This window comes from Alternaria ventricosa (genome assembly GCF_023758065.1).
Source record: "Alternaria ventricosa strain BMP 2768 chromosome Unknown scaffold_4, whole genome shotgun sequence".
Taxonomy (NCBI): domain Eukaryota; kingdom Fungi; phylum Ascomycota; class Dothideomycetes; order Pleosporales; family Pleosporaceae; genus Alternaria; species Alternaria ventricosa.
In genome coordinates, this window is record NW_026055684.1 from 164,181 (window position 1) to 183,355 (window position 19,175).

A 19,175-nucleotide genomic window follows, 5' to 3' on the forward strand; every position below is an offset into this window, starting at 1 on the left:
CACTAAACATCTCTTGGGTGTCGGCGTCTTACAGCGAAGCATCGTTGCTGCTATCTTCTAGCGAATTTATTCTATCTCCAAGTTATTCATGCATACTGTCGCAAGACAATTCACGTTCGTTGGGAGAACGTTGCTTTATTCCATAGCACATTATCATCTTTACTGTTGTCCAACTAATTTGAACGATTGCTCCACGTCATACTGGCTCACAGCACAGTCATTGTTCTATAATAAGTCCTTCGAAGTTGTGATCAGTGAAACCCGACATCTCCCCGAGGCGATGTTTTCACTCGCTCCTTCCTCGTGAACCCAAGAGCGCAAACAGGGAAGGAACGTTGGAGGAGCGCGCGTTCGACGCGTTCAGCGCGCCTGCCTTGCGATGCATATTCTCTCCCCACGCATTATCATCTCTCACTTTCTCCCCCGATCTCCACTCGCATGAGCTTCGCTAACTCCTCTACCATCACTACCGTCAACTACCCAAATGGCTTCGTCGCAAGCGGATACAGCTGATGTATTCGATTTCTCCTCGTTGATAGAAGATGATCCTCAAGTGACGGGTGAGACTACAAAAAAAGATCGCGCTGTGAGTGAATCATTCACTTCCCGCGTAGGCTACACTAACGCGACACAGTTGCTTGTCCAAGCAGATGCAAGCATCAGTCGAGAAGAAACCTCTATCGAATCGCGTCACGCAGGCGAAGCGCCCGACGGCGCCAGTAAATTCTCAATTGCGTCCGAAGAAGCTTCCGAACGACGCGGCTCCAGTCATTCTAGCGAAACAATCAGCAGTGGCAGTACTGTCTTTCTCCACCCAGAGGAGAGTGGCCAAGGTGTTCCCGATCCTATGAAGACACCGGTAAGTCTGTCCTTCATTCTGTGGTATAGTTTGATTAACGTATACAGCAAATCACGCCATCTTCTGGGAACAGGGACAGTAGCACCAGTCCTCCGCCTAGTGCTGGCATTGAGAATGTCGTCGAATCCAACAAGTCACCGATGACACCACCCGCTTCCGCCGTACCTACCTCGTCTTATAGCTTGCGCAGCCGAACACAGAGTAAGCTCGTATACGGCGTGAAGTACCACCCCATGGATGATGCCATTCGACCCTCTCAGGCTGCTAAACGTCGCTCGGCACATGGAGAAAAGCCAGTCCCCGAGTCTGGCGAATCGGATGAGGCTTCTAGCATCCTCGATACCGACGCTAATGAGACCGAGTCGGACGACGCACAGAGCGAGGGAGAAAATGAGGAGGAGATACTGAAGCGAAAGACGAAGAGCAAGGCACACAAGCAGACAAAGTTGCGACCAATACCTACCGAGGGTACGAGACGGTCTACACGCAATGTCTCGGGTGTCAAGGCATCGTATGATATGGGTATACACCCTCAGGACAAGTATCTCGTCATATCCAGCGATGAAGACGACAGACCGATCTCGAACAACAAACACAAGAAGCTCTCTCGTAAGCGTGCGAATTCTGAACATGATTCAACACCCAACCCCAAAGGAAAGAAGAGGTTTAAAGCAACCCATGGAAGGCGATCGCGCCCCGCCGACTACGATACATCCGATGCGTTGGACTTAGACTCCAGTGGTGCGCCCGTATTCGCTAGTGTGGAGGACGGCAACAACATTGAGTCCAGCGCTTGTAGGTGGTCAGCTTCCCTTCGACATTAAGACTTACTGACAGCATATAGCTACTGTCGCCCTTACACCCCTGCGCTCGCTGCTTATAGCTGATACTACTGGCCATGGCATTCGACGCCGGGAAGGGATGGATGTCTGGCACTTTCCTCCAGGAAAGAGATACCTCAACCACGATCGAGACTATTGGCCTATCTTTCCAGGCGATGCCTTCGAAATCTTTGAAGAGAAACTCGAAGACCAGCTAGCGCGCGAAGCAATGGAAGCATCACCACTGAACTATGATCATGATGATAAGGAAAACCCCAGCAACACAGGTCCCGAGCCGCTCATCGAGGAGAATGAAGGGATGTCCATCATACCGATTGCGCAATACCGACAGTCGAGCGCCGAAAAACAGGTGGCGGATCGACACTCCCTCGTCTCCAGCGCTCTTTACTCCGACGAGCCCCCGCAGTCGTATGGCCTAGACGGGACTGACAACATTCATGAATCTCATAAGGATGATCTCTTTGACGGTATGGGCATACTCGCGTCTGGACAATGTTTGCCTCCGGGTCAAACCCAACCCGAAGCGCAGACTGAGACTGAGACGCAGGACTCAGTGCTCGGTCCCAACCTGATCAGCGATATTTCAGGGTCTGATTTGTGAGTTGACTATCGCGTATGTCAATCTGATCGGTCAGAGTCTATCGCATGGCTCTTCATCAGCCTTACTGACCCCCATCTATAGTTTCTAGCTATGGTTATACAGGCATACGTATGAGGAGCTACATCGTTACTATTTTCGCCATTCTTCTGCAATCGCCTTATGGATGGGCGTTCTCTTCTGTCGATTGTCATGGCATGCCTACCATTCATTGCAATTTATGCACGATGCTAGGGTTGACATGTGTTCCTTTATGTTCTCGTCGAAATCAACACAGTATAGGGGGCATGTGTTCAATAAGTACGATGATTCATGTTTAGCTTAGTGCAGGCAGATGGCGAAGTCCGAAGCACCCAAATGTATGGGCATGTTCATCTCAAATGTATACAGTGTACGATAATATAGCGCATGTAGAAGTGCAAACAAGTCTTTCGATCTCTCATAGCACAAACTTTGCCGAGTATATTTGATGGATGACTGTGCAGACGCCGATAGAACCAAGGTTCAATATTGTAAACACTCTCGTCATACCTGCCATAGTCCTTCTCAACGGAACAGGTCGCCAGCCGAGACATCCGATGCGTTTGTCCCGCTCTACTTCACGATAATTACACCACGAATCTCCTTCTAAGCTAAACTTTGTAGCAACGACTGAAACGTAGACGCTTCATATCTCGCATCGATATCCCGTACGAATCTGCTACATCTACAAACTTGCTTCATCTCGATGTGTCGTCATAGCAGAGCGGTAGCGCGTTGTGAATGTTGCGTTTCTCTGTGACGATCGTGGAGGGCAGTCTATTATGTTGGAGTGGTAGCAACAAGATTGGGCTGTTTCAGCCATACGTTGATCACTCCTTGATAGAACGTCATTGGTAGATGGTTGCAATCTCCCCGAAAACAACGTGTGGATTACTCCTGCTCTCGACCTGTGCTCATAAGGAATATAGGCTGCGATGGATGCTATGAGCCAGCCGTTGAGGCGCAGTCGTAAGATTTGAAGGACTGCATAGATAGCCTAAGTTGTACTTTGTAGGATCGCGGTAGGACTATGGGTCGCCTTGCGGTCGCAAGCCCCGCGGCCTGGCTATGCTTGCGATGCTAATATGCTGTCAATCGGGAGAAGATGGTTTACCTGAACCTACTTTCGCCCGCTGAACATCGTCGATGTTCAATGTAAGTTCTTCAGTGGATGTAGACTACCAAACCTTAATGTCCAATGACGTTTTCTACACTGAAGATCTTCTGCTCAGTCGGCTTCGATTCGCGATTTGACCCTCGATCCCGCTCGGCTATGGCCCGTCAGCACGTACCCTGGGCACATGCAAGTGTTCGGGCTCGGCACCGGTGCATCATTGCAGCAGTATAGACGCACTTCAGAGTCCCTGCATACACTGCCTGTTCACGAGACTTGTGAAATCCATCTCAGAACTGCAGTGCGCCGATGTATAACCAAACTCCAGGCTTGTATACGAAAGCGAAGCGCAAATTCTATAATTGATCGTCCGGGCGAGCCCAGACGCCAGGTCACCAGGTTTAAGCGACAGCGCGCTATCGCCAGCGGAGCGGCCGTCTAGCGCTGTTCTGGATGCGATCTACGCTGCGATCCAAGCGCAAGGCTGGCTGAAGACGATCTTGGTGTTGGTGTTGTTCGAGCGGAGAGGCGGAGCTGCGGAGGAGGGCGAAGCTAGATAGCGAGTATGATGCTGATTGCTGCAGGTTCGTGAGAGATCAACCTCGGGAGCACTCGAGCTACCACACCACGCTGCGTGCAAGCATAGTGCTGACAGTACAATCTGCTGTCCAACGCCGATAATGCGGCCTTTTGCCCCTCTGCGCGAACCTGCAGGTCGTAGCACGTGTAGGTGGCTTGCGTCCCGTTCAGGTATAGGGGACATGTTGCAGCACTTGAGCCGGTGGTTTAGCGAGAGGGCGTAAGCCACGGAAGTTGATCATGTCCCGGTCAGACACACCACATCCTCTCCTTCGACCAAGGACCGACCAACACCACGATGCCGTACGCCGCCGATGATGCTGGCCGGACATTGAAGTGTCCTTTCCCGCGGAGTTATCTGCGACATGGCTCCCAACTTGATGGTACGACAGTCTCGTGAGACACATTGTCCTGCAGCGCGACGTCGAGAACGTGAGTAGCTTGCTTCAATACGATGGCGCTTGGGTGCAATCCTGCCTCGAGAATTCGGTCTCGAGGAATCTAGTCCGTCATCAGCTGTCATTGTAGGTTTCCACCCCCGCCATCGCAGCGCGGAGCGGCCGTTCTGTCACGGACAGTGTCACGCACGTTTCCTGTCGACCGCAGAAGTGTTCCAAATCACCCTTGCTCTTTCGTTTTGAGCAAAGTGGTGGCGGCGCAACGTCGCAAAGACCAATGGGAGGAATTCCTTCTACCATATCCATGAACAAATCTTTGTGAAGTGTTGCGCTTGCGCTCCGTTTTTTTCGCACGCTTATGGGCCCTGCAGCTATCTTAAGCTCATCTGCCGACAAGCTTTCTCGTATGGTTAGATTGCTAGGAAGCTCCACGCGCGGCAGGGTTCTATGACGGCAGAGGCTAGACCTCTGAGACCCTGCAGGCTCAATTTGGAAGACCTCGCGAACATTGTTGCGACCAGGTCTTGCTACTGGCTGTGGCATGTGTGATTGCGGCGTGCTGTCTTTGTTGTTGTTGTTCACGCCTGGCTTCACGTCCTTCGATACTGAACGTATAGCATGGGTAGACGCATACCGTTCAGCGCATCACCAACACGTAAAGCCCCGCGAGCGGCACAGTGTAATCTGGACCTACAATCTAGTCTCCCGTCTCCCCAAACCGACCAAGCGTTCTGACTACTCTAGCGTCATCTATTCCCGATACGGTCTTGACAGGGGTAGGACAGCCAGCCTTCCTCAGCCAGGCACAGCCGCTTCCTCCTTCCACGGCGACCAGCACATGTACGCCGCACCCGGCCTTTTGTTTCTTCACTCTAGGCGACGACGAGCAAGGGCGGGGTGGGTGGGGCTTAGGCCTGGAAACAGCGGCCAGTCTACTCCGCCGTCAGTCGTCTGATCACGTCTCCAGGGCTAGCGTGCACCGTACTGTGTCTGGGAATTAGATATAAGGTGCTGCTTCACATCCCTGGATGTTGACATCACAAGCAAGCAACATTCAAGGTTTACTTTGCTACTACTGCTACGAACTGGCATAACTTATATTGCTTCGCCCCCTGGCTCACTATACTTTTTCGGAATAAATATCTACACGCTCACGGAATCTATCATAACGGCCCTTTGAACTCGGTGATTGCTAAATACATTGGCCTCATTTCACGGGTCACGCAAAGCTCCTGCCGCCTTACGCTCAGGACCTTACCGGGAATCGCGATAACAAACGGCACAACGCACGAGGGGTTTCCCACGCGCACGGATTTCCCAACCGACGGCTCGACTGCGTGCTACTATTAATACATAGAAACACGGCCTTCCTCTTCTCGAGTTCTTGATTACTCGTCAACCACTCAGACAACCACGAAATAATCTTCACCACTTCTATACATTATCCCTATACAAGATGGTCAAGATCTCCGCCCTCGCCCTCGGGCTCCTCACCCTTGCCAGCGAAGTCTGCGCTCAAAAGACAGTCAAGGTCATGCCATTTGGTGCTTCCATTGTCTCGGTACGTATCCCGCCTTCCTCACTTCAAGTTTCCATCCACTGACTCACATTCAAGCGATGCTGGCGCGCCAACCTCCAAACCAAGCTTAGGGATGCAGGTGTGACGAACTTTGACTTTGTCGGTGGCCAAAAGAGCACCTGCGGTGGGACCAACATCGACCAGGATCACGAAGGTCACCCCGGATTCCAAGCCGCCGACATTGTCAAGAACAGCCAATTGCCTGGCTGGCTCGACAAGAACCCTCCGGATGTCGTTCTCATGCTCCTCGGTACCAACGATGTCCTCATCGGCAAGAGGCCTATCAACGACATCATCGCCTCGTACGACATTCTTATCGCACAAATGCGGAAGAAGAATCCCAACATGCAGATCGTCGTCTCCAACCTGCTTCCATTGGACCCCGCGCGCTTCCCTGCCCAGGCCGTTCAGGGCATCAAGGACCTCAACGCTTACATGGCTACGCACATGCCTAAGAAGAGCAACGTGAAGAGCCCGGTCTACTTCGTGGACAACTTCGCCGGCTTCGACGCAGTCAAGGACACAGATGACGGTGAACACCCCAACTTGCAGACGGGTGTACAGAAGATGGCGAACAAGTTCTTCGACGCCACACGGACAGCAATCAAGGGAGCTGCCGCGGTCAAGGCAAAGAGGCAGAGCATAGTTGAGAGGAGACTACTAGACTAGAGTGGAGCGATGAGGTAGACTGTAACGAATTCATGACTTTTCATTATGCTAAACTAAGCCTGGGTTGGGTATCTTAATGCCATTCCTTACTCCAAAAATCAAGTTTCGAATGTGATGTGCTGCCAGACAGATGCCACCAGCTTTGATCAAGCTTGGGTATCTTTCTTTCAATATCAGGTTCCAACTTTTATACTGCTTCCAGACGGGTATGATGAGCCAAGGAGAGACGGTCGCCCGCAGTTGTCTTGGCTGTGTGCTGAGGTTGTCAGGGTTTGGTGGTCTTGTCTGAGTCGCCCTCCGACTCGTAGGCACCCGCCTGCGTGGTGGCTTTGTCCTTGGCGGCCTTGCGTGCGGCCACGATTCCACGAGACTTCTTGCTCCTGATGAATTTGGCTTCTGCAGCCTCAGCAGCCTCGATGGCCGCGATCTCCTGTTGGATGTTAGTGCCATGGTAGTGTCAGGAGATAGTGATGTACTTACGGCTGCCTCGGCCCTCTTGACCTCGTGCATGGCAATTGCGTCTGCCGCCGCAGAGTCCTTGTCGCTGCAGACGTAGGTAGTCTCGTATCCTGCTCGACCCATTTTTTCTGGCTGGTTGGTGTGGTGGAGTGCTTTGCTGACTACTGGGTAGTCTGGTGTGGCTGATCGCCATTAGCAAAAGATACGCCGAAGCCATACAATATACTAACTGAAGATGGGGGTTTGGTGGTTGGAGAACCAAAACGAAAGCTCAAAAGTTTGTACATAGCTTCTAGCTTTTGTTAGCGCAGAGGTGAAGGGCAGTCTGGGGCTGCTGCCCTTCACCTCGAGTCTCAGTGAAGAAGACATGGCTGCACAAAGAGGTTCGGCAACGGTGAAGAGATTGATGAAGGAGAGACGGAGACGGAGGGACAGAAAATATTGATATATAGCTAGCGGCTGTGTGCGTTTGTCTCGTTAAAGTCGCCGTCAATGGGGATTACGACGACCCGGTGCAGTTTCAAGACAATAAGGAAATTGCAAACGCGTCAGAGGGAGCGGTGTTGCGGCGGCCAGGCAACATGCGGGACGCTCGAACATCAACATCAACATACGGGACATCCAGGAGGAAAATATCTTGAAAATGTAATTCAATGCAGTATGTACAAGTGCTGTTTCGCGCCTGGCCAAATCCAACTCTTACTTGGTTGTTATGATCTTGAGCTTCTTTGGGCTGTGAGTGAACAAGTTGGCATACGCCTTGGGGGCGGTCTTCCGCTTGTTGGGTTCCTGGACAAAGTACTCGTAGCCTTGCTTGTTAGCGAATTTGATGGCATCCTCCTTGGTCTTGAACTGTATCCGGTGGCCGTTCATGAAGTCGGCAGACGACTGCCAGCCCATGAGCGGGTTCTCCCATCGGTGACCCTTGGGAAGGACGTCCCAGTCCATCAGCCAGTGCGAGGCGTTCCAGTCGCCGGATTGTGTGGCTGTCTTGGACGGCTTGTAGATGCTGGGAACGATTAGTATCAAGTCCGACGTCGGGTGAAGGATGTCTTGTACCGAACAGTACGCGCCTGGAGGTCGGTGGGGGCGCCGGAGAGAACGGCAGCCGCAACACTGTCACCGGGCTCGCTGCCATCCATGACACGCTTGGGAACCGGAGAAAAGTTGCTGGGACGTGTTAGCCATCTGCCGCCTTATCCTTATCCACGGTTGACGCACGACGTCCGGTAGTCAATGGCGACGTTGTAGTCTGGCTGGTGCCTCATGCCCTCGGCGGCGTTTTCCTCGCGGATCTGGGTGGACTCGCTCGTGAGTTTGACGGCGGGCGCATCTTCGGAGCTCGTCTTGTGGCCGTGGGGAGTGGGCTCGTTGGTCGCATAGGTGCGGAAGGAGGGGGCGATGACCCTCGTCGCGGAGGGCCGCAGGGCGGGGGCGAGCAGTCGCGATGCAATTGTCCTGGGTAGGGCAGACATGGTGGTTGTGTCGTCGGCGTGGCGGGCGGGAATGCTGGTGATGTCGATGCAATGGGATGAAGCTGGGGTGGTTGCTTGGCGAAGGCGCCGGCATAATCCGTCCTGCAGCTTTCTTCCTCGAACCTCACCACCGACCGCACGACCTCCATCTCCACTCCATCGTCTTGCCCGCCCTGGTACGTCACCCGATCCGATCCGCCACGCAGAGAGAGTGCAATTGATGCTAACTGGGCCGCAGCCGTCAAGATGAGCTTCATGCAAAAGCGCGGTCTCTCGACCCTCATCCCCCCCAAGGTACGGCTTCGTCTGCCCCTCGGACCGCGCATGGCACTGACAATGCTCTCTAGATTGCTTCTCCCAATGTAAGAGCCCTTCAAACGCTATCCTAGCACGCCTTCGAACCCCCGCAATCGCATACGCGCAACTTTCGGCCCACCGCAAACGCCTCCACAGGCGCGGCACCCCGACTGCGAACCTTGGCGCATCCCGACGACTCTCAAAAATGGCGATTCCAGACCAGGGCTGATTTACGAAACAGGCTATCGGCTCCTCTCCCAATGCTGTCCGCATGCAGAAGGTCGTGAGCTTCTACGAGAAGCTGCCCCGTGGCCCAGCTCCCGAGCCCGAGGCCAAGGGTCTTCTCGGACGCTACCAGAAGAAGTACATGGGCAAGAACCCTTCAGCGAGGCGTGAGTGCACCCGGCGAGACAGGGGACTATGCGAGCGCTGTCCTTGAGCCTGCGAGATCGCATGGGAACACCAGACTGACCCTGTACAGCCCTCGTTCACGTCATTGGCTTCCTGATCGCCATCGGCTACGCGCAGAACTACTACTTCCATCTCCGTAAGTCGAATCAGATGCGCTGACGAGATGATGTGACTCACCACTCGCAGGCCACCACAAGAACAACGAGCACTAAGCGGATCCTCTGAATGCGCTGCATCGTCACGGGCGAATAGACCGGATGTGTATATGTAAAGTGTAGTTGGTGAATCAAACATCTAGCCAAGACAGTCTCTTCTCCTATCATGCAAATGACTCTGCCCTCTTTGTCAACATCCAGTCAACATTCACACGTGTGCCGCGGCGGAGGCCGGACAGCTCTCATGGGGCCGACAACATCATCCCGAGCGAGGATCGGGTACTACATCATGTGCAGCGCTTTGGAAATATAGTGGGTCCTATCGTCTCGTTTCTGAAAATACACCCGTGGACATGTCAAAGAACCTCACGTGCATGGTGTGAGCATGTGTCAGTAGCTGTCTGTCGACCAGTCTTCCCAGCAGACTTCGTCCGGCCCGCACCCCCGCAGCTCAGGCGTAAATCGTGATTGTCGCTGCAGCCGTGTGACGCATAGCTGCCAGGGCATTCCAGATGTCAGAGTCGATACAAAGAGGACCCCAGCGTGTGCCAAGACTAGCGCCTCTCACCATCGTGGCTACTCAAGCTACCCGCCTCAACCTCCTATACCCCCATCCACACCCGCAGTCCGCCCCACCACGAAAGGGCCCCTTCTTTCACGCCGCCCCCTCCCGAGCGCGACTCCACGCCGTTCGGTGAATCAGCGCGACCCAGCACGTGTTCGCGACTGCCTCCAGCCCGCGCATCCATCCAGCGAAACACTCCGAAACCTCCGCACTCGCCGCGTCACCTCAGCAACTTGCAGATAGCAACTCTGCGGAAGCGCCGACTTGACATCCGTGGCGACTTGTAGCATCTGACATTAGGTGATTATCCCCAACTTTTCTTAGCTCCCATGTCGCATGTGGAGGACAGCGGGCGTCCGGCCGGGCTCGACTCGCAGCAGTCGGCGCCGCTTACGCCCACGTCCTTGTTTGGATCAGACCAAGAACACCTTTCTGACATTGAGTCTTGCGCCACTTCAGTTCCGGAAACTGTTATGGCAGAGCAGGTTGCCAACGATGTGGTAAAGGAAGCACAGTCGGTGGGTCGTTCTGCGCCCATCGACGACTCTGCGTCAACTACCAACACCCCCGCCGTCAACGGCGAACCGCCCTCGGGCACAGCGACCACGAAACCGACCCCACGAGAAGCGTCTCCCACGAAACCCACTGTGAACGGCACAGGTGCACCCGCCACTGGTAGTGCACACGTGTCAGACAAGGCCGATGGAGATGCGGCAGCTGTAAGTAGCGAGGAAGAGGCATCTGGACGTGGTGTTAATAGTAGCAGGGCGAGAACAAGCAGTCGGATGCGTCACGGCACGATTCCAAACAGCCCCACCTCAATGGCCTCTCGAGCGAACATCTGGCGGCGGAGTCGCAAGCTGTAGCAGATGCGAGTGGTGGCTCAGATACCGATATCAGCCGTCCAGGAAGCGTCGACCAGTCCAAGCGCGACGGAGTTCACGTGCGGACCAACTCAGCAGCCAAGAAACAGCCGTTCAAGTCAGTATCTGTGACCAAGAGCTTTCTAGCCAAGACCGTTCCGACCACGCCTGCTGCACGACCCGGGGAGAAAACAGCCCCGGCAGCGCCGCCCAAGACGTCGATTCTCACCGCGAAGCCCCGCCTCGTAGCGAAATCCGGCGCTGGCAACGCCCCGCGTGCGCTGGGACAGACCAATGGCGCGGGTGCAGGTCCAGATGCGAGCAAAGTCTGGAATAAGAACCAGCCCGTTCCAACTCCTCCGCCCAAAACCTTCACCGACGAAGAACTGAAGCAGCAGTACGGTATTCACCTTGCAACACGCCTACAGGCAGACGAAGGAGGCAAGGAGGCCAAGTGGGCAGACATTGACGATGACGAGGAAGACTGGACCCCGGAAGCCGTGCAATGGATGGATGGAACCAAGTCCTCAGTTGCGGTGCCACCGGAGACGCAGCCACCGCCCGCCGAAGAGCCCAAGACAATTCTCAAGCCTGAGACGCCTGCCGAAGCACCCAAGCCTACTACGTCCCCGGCTCCAGCTACGAACGCGCCCAAATTGAGCGTCACTGGTGGTGCCAAAACTATCTTGAAGCCTGGTGCGCACACGCAGCCCACTACTGGAAAGTCAAGTCTGGTCCTCAAGGGTCAGCCAGAAAGACCAACTCTAGTGGCCAAGCCATCAGCAACCGAGAAGAAGTCACCATGGGCGCCCCTGCCTCCAGTCGAGAAGGTGTCGCCGATCCAAATAAATCCCCCTGCGCAGCAACCGCCCCCACAGCGCTACTCACAGCGTGATTCCTATGGTTACGACTCCATGCCCCCACCTCCCGCGAAGGAGATCGCCCCAGATGACTTTAATCGCAACTGGCGCAACGAAAGCGGCGGCCGAGATACTCGAGACGGCCGGGAATTGTTCAATTCGCAGAGCGGTCGCTATGAGCCTGTACACAATGACATGCGGCGGGGTTCTGGACGAGATGCTGGTGGTGGTTACCGGCAGCAGCCGTCCGCTGTGTTACAGAGGCCTTCTCAGGACGGTGGCCCAGCAGAGCCTTCAGCGGCGTTCCAAACGTCAAGGGCAAGCGCGGATGGTCCTGCTTGGGGCAGGAGGAGGAACTCGTCCAACGTTAGTGGAACTATGCCTAGGCGCATGTCGATGGACCCACGGGGAGCAGACATGCCTACTGGTCCCATGAACATGGAGCGACGCGAATCACACTCGATCAACGGCGTGGACCCTTCGGATCCTGCAGCTTCGAGACAATCGCCATTCCAGCAGATGAAGTCTCCGAACGTTCCTCATGCACACCCGGCTTCACCCTATGGCTCAGTAACCTCAGCTGTACAAGATGTACCGGCGCCTACACCAGCACCACCGGCAGAGAACCCAGTCGAGGTACAGAAACGGTTGATGGCTGAGAAGATCGAGCGCGCTCGTCTCAAGAAACAGCAGGATGCGGAAGCCGAGAAGCAGGCAGAGGCAGAGAGAAAAGAACGTCTTGCTAAGAAGCTGGCCGCTATGGGACCGCCTGAACCCAAGCCCAAAAACAAGGATCAGTCGCCTACACGCCCAGAGCAGTCCCCACATAAAGACAAGGCTGCTCCTGCGCCATTGCAATCACCGCCAAAGCCACCTGTACCGACTGCCGAGGGTGAGGTTACACAGTATGGTATGATGAAGGTCCATCAGTCTCACCCGGTCAAAAGATCGCCTCAGGCGAGCCATGCTCAAGTAAATCCCTCACCGGTGACTGCTCCTTCATCACTTAACCAGCAATCGACGCCGCCGTTTGACGCCTTCACTCGTGACAACGAAAAGTCTCGGCTGTCAACTGAACAATCTCAAGTGATCGCTCACCAATCAGACGGCGCTATCCCTTCTGGGCCTAGGCCGCAGGCACCTCCGACCTGGTCGCAGTCTTCCTCTACAGCACCTCAACCCAGACCTTGGACATCACAAGTTTGGGGTCCTCCCGGCGCAAAAGACCGAGCTCTTGGTAACGGTACCTTCGACTCCGATTACAGAGGCCAGTCTCGCCCCGGTGCCCAGCAGCAACTTCCTGTTCAGCCACCTGCCGCGACTGCTCCAATTGGCACAGGCCTAGCACCTCAGGCCTTGACATCACACCCAGCAAGACAGATGCCTCCGTCGCAACCCATGTACTCCTCGCGATCGTCGCGCGCCCAAAACGCGGCGGCGGCTCGGGCGGCGAGACCACCCCCAAGGAATGTCACTGGCGGCGGTTGGGATACATTTGGTGAGCTTATCAAAAAGGATGACCAGGACCTCGCAGCGAAGAATGCTCAAGATCGAGAACGCCAGGGCGAATTCCGTCCCGAGCTTCGAGAGGTATACAAAGATCAACGAGGGCAAGCACAAGTGACGCTGCATGACAAGGTCGCCGCCGAACTGGCTCTCGCCGAGGCATTGAAAAAGGATGATACTACGAAGCCTTTGGTTGAAGGTTCGTCGCCTCAGCAAGGTCTAACTCAAGGCCCTCTTCAGCAGGCTACTGGTCCTCGCGCATCGCGCTTCTTCCCTCGTCCGACTGAGACCTCAACAGAGGCGGCGGCCTCTCCGTCGACCTTTGTGTCAAGCAAAGCAGACTCGCCTCCTCCGCCTCCCGAGACAGAGACACACCCTGCTTTCAGCAGTGAAGCCGGCCACCCATTGGTGAGGCTTCCGAAGCCCTCGCCTGTCGTGCGACTTCCGCCGTCGGCAGCTGGTAACGGAACGTCTGCTGCTTCTCACGTAAACATGCCGTCGCGCGGCCAAGCTCTAGGCGCCAGACCTCTCGCAATGAACCCGGAGTGGCAGGCAAGGTTTAACAAGCTCCTCGACAAGCCAGGTTCCAACCGTTCATCAGCCCTTCCGAGCACGTCTCCAATGCTGCCAGTCGCTACTCCGCAGCAAGGTGCGGTCGCCCCGGCTGCCTTGTCTAAGGCTTCGCTAGACGTTCGAGGAAATACTGGTCCTGCAACTGTGTCCTTGCCCAGCGCGTCCCAGACGAGAATCTTTGCAGATGATCGTGGTGCAGACGCTGTCACTCGCGGTGATACTGAGGCTCTGTTCGAAGACAGGGAATTCGGTTCGCTGCCCACTGTTAAACTGTCCAAGGTTCCGCACCTTGCAGCCAACCAGCCACCCAAGGCCGCGCCCAGAGATGAACAGCACCCAAGGCACAAGAAGCTGGAGAATCCATTCACCATTCGCCGCCTAGAGGCTTTCGACATTGAGAAGACCACACAAAACAGGCTGAAGTTTGACGTCGTCGTGCGCCTTGCAAACATGCGTGAGCCTGTCACCAAGTCAGTGCAGAGGAAGCACTACGGCCCAAAGCTCAACCGGCAGCCGAAGCCCAAAGCGACTGGTACGCCGAGCACCACTTCTACCAACAGTGCGAAGGATCGCCCGCGCAAGCCCTCGCACCAAAGTCAGACAGATCGTTCTTACAACAACAGCGCTTCGCGCCCGTCTGCTCCCAAGACTTGGTCCACCAGCAACAACACTGCTCCTCGCTCATCCCCAGCTCACACAGCTACAACTTGGGCTAAGGTTGCAACGGCCTAAGTGTCGTCCGCAGTCTGCCCCGCTAGCTCCGACCACTGCTACAAGGAATGTCCCTCTCGTTCGACCACTGTCGCCGCACATGTATAGGACTGTCTGATAACTCTTCGAAGTGCTTCACCTGGTCACTCTACGTACTGTTCTCATCGCAGCACACCATTTCACTCTTCTTCCCCTTCAACAGCAGTATATATCGCGGCATCTTGTACCACAACGGTTTGAGTGGATCACAGGGTCGCTTTTCTTGGGAGGCAGTGTACTCCCGATCTTTCTTCCATTGGACTCCAAGTCCTTCTTTCTTGCTTTGTCGCGACATCACTTTCGGGTCTGCATGTTTTTCTTTCCTTAGACCTTCGTTCATCTCCTCTTGCCATGACCGGCGTCAGGACGCGAGTATGGGTATTGACAGCTACGACGGGCCATGACCTCGTGGATGCGGAAATGGGATGACGATAGAGGATTTCGTGTACTGCTAATAATACTTCTGAAACTTCATACTGCTGTACCATACTGTTCTCGTGATGGTGAACTACTCTTCTTCTGCTTGGGAACACAGAACTAAGCATCTAGTTGCCTCACCGGGAAGTTGACGGCCTCAAGATTGGTTCCTCCAACTTGCTTGCCACTCGCCGCAGTGATCAGTCCGTCCAGCCAATCTTGGTGTCCTAGAAGCATCTTGTTCGGCTTCTGCTCCTCCCAATTCTTGAAAACCTGCCCAATCTGACTCTCCTGCGTCAAAATCCTCACCCTCTGCCCCTCCAGATCCTCCACAACCCACGCATGGTAAATCTCCAACCCATCCGGCGTCTTGGAGCTCCACGCCAACCTACCCGCGCGTCCGTTACTCTCCGGCGGCTCCGACTCCTCGACCGTGCAGGTCAGCGGCGGGAAGCCAAAAGTGCTGAATTTGAAGACGTCGCCCTTGTGCAGGAAGGTGCTGTCGGATGACGGGGGAGTGATTTTAGCGCAGTTCTTGTAGTAGGACTCCCATTTTGAGATGTTGGCTAGTAGGGCCCAGATTTGTGTGCTGGTCAGGTCCTTCGCGATGCGCTCGTTCGATACGAAGTTGTCGGTTGTGCCCGGGAGGAAGTGCGATGGCCAGTTGATTGCGGATTGGGTTGCCATGTTGTTGGATATGTTTTCTTCTTTCTTGATAGGCTGCTGCTTCTTTGTGAGACAATTTAGATTTGGATATATGAAGATGTAGAAGCAAGTTGTATTTGGGGTACTCGACCGTTCATGTGTTGATGGATATCGTTGACGCTAACATGTGGCGCTTGTACATCATTGCGCATGGGAAAGACTACCTAGGTGCATCCGAAGGATCCACGAACTACACTGACTCGCCAATTTTGAACATGAGCGGGAATTCGTGTAGCAAGGCTTTGCGCATTTCGTTTACTGCTTGGGGTGATAATCGTGGCCCAAGGTATCATGCGGGGATCGACCTGTCGACGTCATCATTAGAGCTAGATTCCAAGGCACCCAGGCGAGCACTTGCCAAGAAATCTATTACAGTCACGAAACTCTACTCACATGAAACCCATCGCAAAAAATTGAGGATGTCAAGAAACTACAAGTATTTTGCTGACAACATGCTGCCACTGTGCTATTGGCTTGAGATAACGTTATACATCTTCGTTGATCAAGACCGCATTGTCGAAAATCGTTACCGTAGAAATACTGACCAGTTCATCAGTCGCATTTTTGAACTGCATTCCATTCGCGCCCATTGCTTTTACGCATGTATCGGCTCTCATACAATCCTCAGTACCCCGCTTGTGTCTCCCTGACAGGCAAAGACGAATGCCACCCTCTCTCAAGGCGTAGGTCTCAACAACGACGTCAGAGCCAATGCGGTTATATCCCTGTTTTCCAACCTCTCTAGGGTTGCTGACTTGCTGGATGACGGATACTGCTTCAAGGTACCTTTTCTGCTTGATCCAGTCCCGCAGCCCCTCCAATATGAAGTAGTCCGCCTCTGCCTCGACCCGGCTGTAGAGAGCATAGTCGAAGCCGTCTTTCCTCGTCCAGTAAAGCGGGAACCTGGAAGGCCGACGCATAAAGCTGAGTAGATGCTCGAATGTATCTGCATCCGCGTCGACGTAGTACGAGCCGTCGACTTGGAGGTCCGCGCCGTCTTCCCAGCGATTGAGTAGACCCTCAAAATAAGGCGAGACCGAGAGGACTGATTTGGACGTACGAAATTTGCGACCGGATACGTCGAGCGTGATCTGATTGTTTGCCATGATAGGAAGACATGGATATATACGAGCCGGAGAGGAGGCGGGATTGGAGAGGGGCGATGTCAGCTTTTGCGCTACGAAATGTGTGCAAGACCCTGGCTTCACGGTGCGACATCGCGTAATACCCTGTCCTTGGAAGGAACAGGCAATCTGAGCAAAGTCACATGATGTCTTTGGCATACTAGCTAAAAGTCCGCAGTGAAATCACATGGAGTGCTTCTAGAGAAATGCTATACTACGTGAGAGATAAGAGCAATAACGCAAAGAGACCTCATCAAATTCCGTCGTCGCAGGCCATGAGAGGTCCTCCTACGCAACTGCATACTTGAAGGACCTTACATTCAAGGATTCAAAATGACTTAGGGTAACTGCATCGTCGTTGCTTGATTTACAGCCATCAAACCTGGCTCATTTCGAGATCTCTGCCAGCGCTCACCCACAGCCACTCATCATCGTCTTTCGAGATGTTTTCATCGTGAACAGATGCTTGGGTCCCCCAGATGTGTGTTGCGAACGTGGGCATGTTCCTCACAACCTGATTATGTGGCTGAGAATATTGGCAACGGCAAGTCGAGTCCAAACACTGCGGTGGCTGCGTTGAAGATTCTTGCGCCAAGTACCGCGCATCATGATCCGGGAGGTTATATTGTGGCTGAACGTGAAGCCATGACGTTGGCTGCGCAGGTAGCGAATAGTTCGCCTCGTAGCCCAAACCCCAATCCTGGTGTCTCTCGCAGTCGCAACCGTTGTAACCCATCTCGTCGGGAGTCACTCGAGGAAGACCAAGGCCCGGATGCTCATATAGGAATTGATCGAAAGATTGAACCATGCGGGGCACTGGAGAAATTTCGAGGGACCCTTCGTATGGATTGTGGCGGTGAGCGGTCAAGGACGGGTGGTTTACCACGTGGGCTGGGAAGGTCTGGTGCGATGAAGATGGTGCCATGCTGGACTGGAGTTGCATCGTCTCCACAGGTCGCCTTCCGTCGACATGAAAGGATTCCTCCGAGATGGGAATGCGCATGTCTGATGCAGATTGTGCTTTGATGCGCGTAGTATCGAGTTTGTGGTTGACGTTTCCCCCATCAAACCCTGGTCTTGAAGCTTCTGATGTGCTAACCTGGGCTGCAAAGTCCACTAGGAAATCGAGAGCGTTCATGCTGCCGGATGATCAGAAAGAGCTTCGAGAAGATAGGAGTTCAGGTATAGTTCTTGCCAGCCCACCCTGATATCGTGACTGTTAACATTGATCTTCGAGGGGAAAGGTCACACTGATGGTACTCGCACCAAACGGATGTAGCAATGCATCGTGCTGTTGCACCCGCGAAGAAGCGACCTATCGGAAGCAATCCCAAGGTCTGAACAGTTGTGATGATGCGATGTGATGGATCAGAAGCAGTCTAATGCATTAGGAGATGTGTGAGCCGTGTTCCTTCTTGAGTTCATCCCCTCAGTCCTTGCAAAAGCTCCTGTCACAAGAACAGCATCAATGCACAACAGTTCCGTGAAACCAATAGTCAGATGTATCGCACGGCCGCAAGACTGCCTTTGTGTAGAACTCCCTGTGGGAGACTATAATTGTTTCAGTGGAGGTCAGACTCCTGAGTTCCTTGGAAATCAATTAACTACGTTGCCTGTAGTAAGATCTGCATTGGTACTTGTGGTGGTACGACCCATCTTGTGTATGCCCGAAAAGCCCAGGTTGAGAGACGAGATGGATCCACCGGACAGCAGCGATGCGATGATGCTGCCAGACAGCTGAGGGCTGCTTCGCCAAATGATTCAATTTTACTCCTTTTTCGTTATGCGCACAGGAAATGGTAGTCAATATTGGCGTGCAGTCAGTCAATGCATGACGTGGTATTGTCTGTTGAAGAGTTGGATCACCCCTCCCTGCGTAGGTTGGCTCACGCCCGGCGCATGAGCTTGCCGCTAGCGCGGGCACTTGTTGACAATCCGAGCCCACTCATTCCCTCCGCATCGAGCAATGCGCGCAGCGCGACGCGTTCAATGTGTCGCTTCGAGCTTTTGAGCTTGATCATTGTTTTTTTCGAGCGACTGGCGGCACGGAAGAAACGGTTCCGCGCACCCAGCGACCTGTCAGCGCCGCGACCATGCTCCACGAAATCCTCCTCTCGCTCTCCGGACACCCATCGGCGCTGTTCGATGCCCCGGACCACGTGACAGCAACTGCGCGTCGCCTACTGTCACCGCCCGAAGCAGAGCTACTATCTTCGATCGGTCATCTGTCGCGGCTGCATCGAAGCACACGCGATCATGTCGCTAGAATCGCCGCGTCACATCCCTCGGTCATATGCAGGGCTGTCGCTACTTCGATTACCTCTTACCATCTCGAACGATTCCAATGCAAGGTACT

At 54.1% G+C, this 19,175-nt stretch overlaps 7 protein-coding genes across 7 annotated transcripts; 4 read left to right on the forward strand and 3 right to left on the reverse strand.

The window, feature by feature from the left end:
* Positions 1-484: 484 nt before the first annotated feature.
* On the forward strand, positions 485-2,302 carry J4E93_002724 (uncharacterized protein; the record flags this gene model as incomplete). Its single annotated transcript, XM_049340665.1, has 4 exons — positions 485-586; positions 635-859; positions 907-1,654; positions 1,704-2,302. The coding sequence occupies 4 exons, from the start codon at positions 485-487 to the stop codon at positions 2,300-2,302; spliced, it is 1,674 nt and encodes a 557-aa protein (XP_049201547.1).
* A 3,565-nt stretch (positions 2,303-5,867) lies between these two features.
* On the forward strand, positions 5,868-6,659 carry J4E93_002725 (uncharacterized protein; the record flags this gene model as incomplete). Its single annotated transcript, XM_049340666.1, has 2 exons — positions 5,868-5,972; positions 6,027-6,659. 2 exons carry the CDS (start codon positions 5,868-5,870, stop codon positions 6,657-6,659), a joined length of 738 nt encoding a protein of 245 aa, XP_049201548.1.
* A 265-nt stretch (positions 6,660-6,924) lies between these two features.
* Positions 6,925-7,241, reverse strand: J4E93_002726 (uncharacterized protein; the record flags this gene model as incomplete). Its single annotated transcript, XM_049340667.1, has 2 exons — positions 6,925-7,089; positions 7,140-7,241. 2 exons carry the CDS (start codon positions 7,239-7,241, stop codon positions 6,925-6,927), a joined length of 267 nt encoding a protein of 88 aa, XP_049201549.1.
* A 576-nt stretch (positions 7,242-7,817) lies between these two features.
* Positions 7,818-8,593, reverse strand: NUO21 (NADH:ubiquinone oxidoreductase 21kD subunit; the record flags this gene model as incomplete). Its single annotated transcript, XM_049340668.1, has 3 exons — positions 7,818-8,127; positions 8,178-8,288; positions 8,340-8,593. The coding sequence occupies 3 exons, from the start codon at positions 8,591-8,593 to the stop codon at positions 7,818-7,820; spliced, it is 675 nt and encodes a 224-aa protein (XP_049201550.1).
* Positions 8,594-8,839: 246 nt separating this feature from the next.
* Positions 8,840-9,513, forward strand: J4E93_002728 (uncharacterized protein; the record flags this gene model as incomplete). Its single annotated transcript, XM_049340669.1, has 5 exons — positions 8,840-8,887; positions 8,941-8,955; positions 9,132-9,282; positions 9,372-9,437; positions 9,488-9,513. 5 exons carry the CDS (start codon positions 8,840-8,842, stop codon positions 9,511-9,513), a joined length of 306 nt encoding a protein of 101 aa, XP_049201551.1.
* Positions 9,514-10,494: 981 nt separating this feature from the next.
* On the forward strand, positions 10,495-14,555 carry J4E93_002729 (uncharacterized protein; the record flags this gene model as incomplete). Its single annotated transcript, XM_049340670.1, has 2 exons — positions 10,495-10,740; positions 10,788-14,555. The coding sequence occupies 2 exons, from the start codon at positions 10,495-10,497 to the stop codon at positions 14,553-14,555; spliced, it is 4,014 nt and encodes a 1,337-aa protein (XP_049201552.1).
* Positions 14,556-15,110: 555 nt separating this feature from the next.
* On the reverse strand, positions 15,111-15,677 carry J4E93_002730 (uncharacterized protein; the record flags this gene model as incomplete). The annotated part of the gene is made up of 1 exon (XM_049340671.1): positions 15,111-15,677. One exon carries the CDS (start codon positions 15,675-15,677, stop codon positions 15,111-15,113), a length of 567 nt encoding a protein of 188 aa, XP_049201553.1.
* Positions 15,678-19,175: the final 3,498 nt, after the last annotated feature.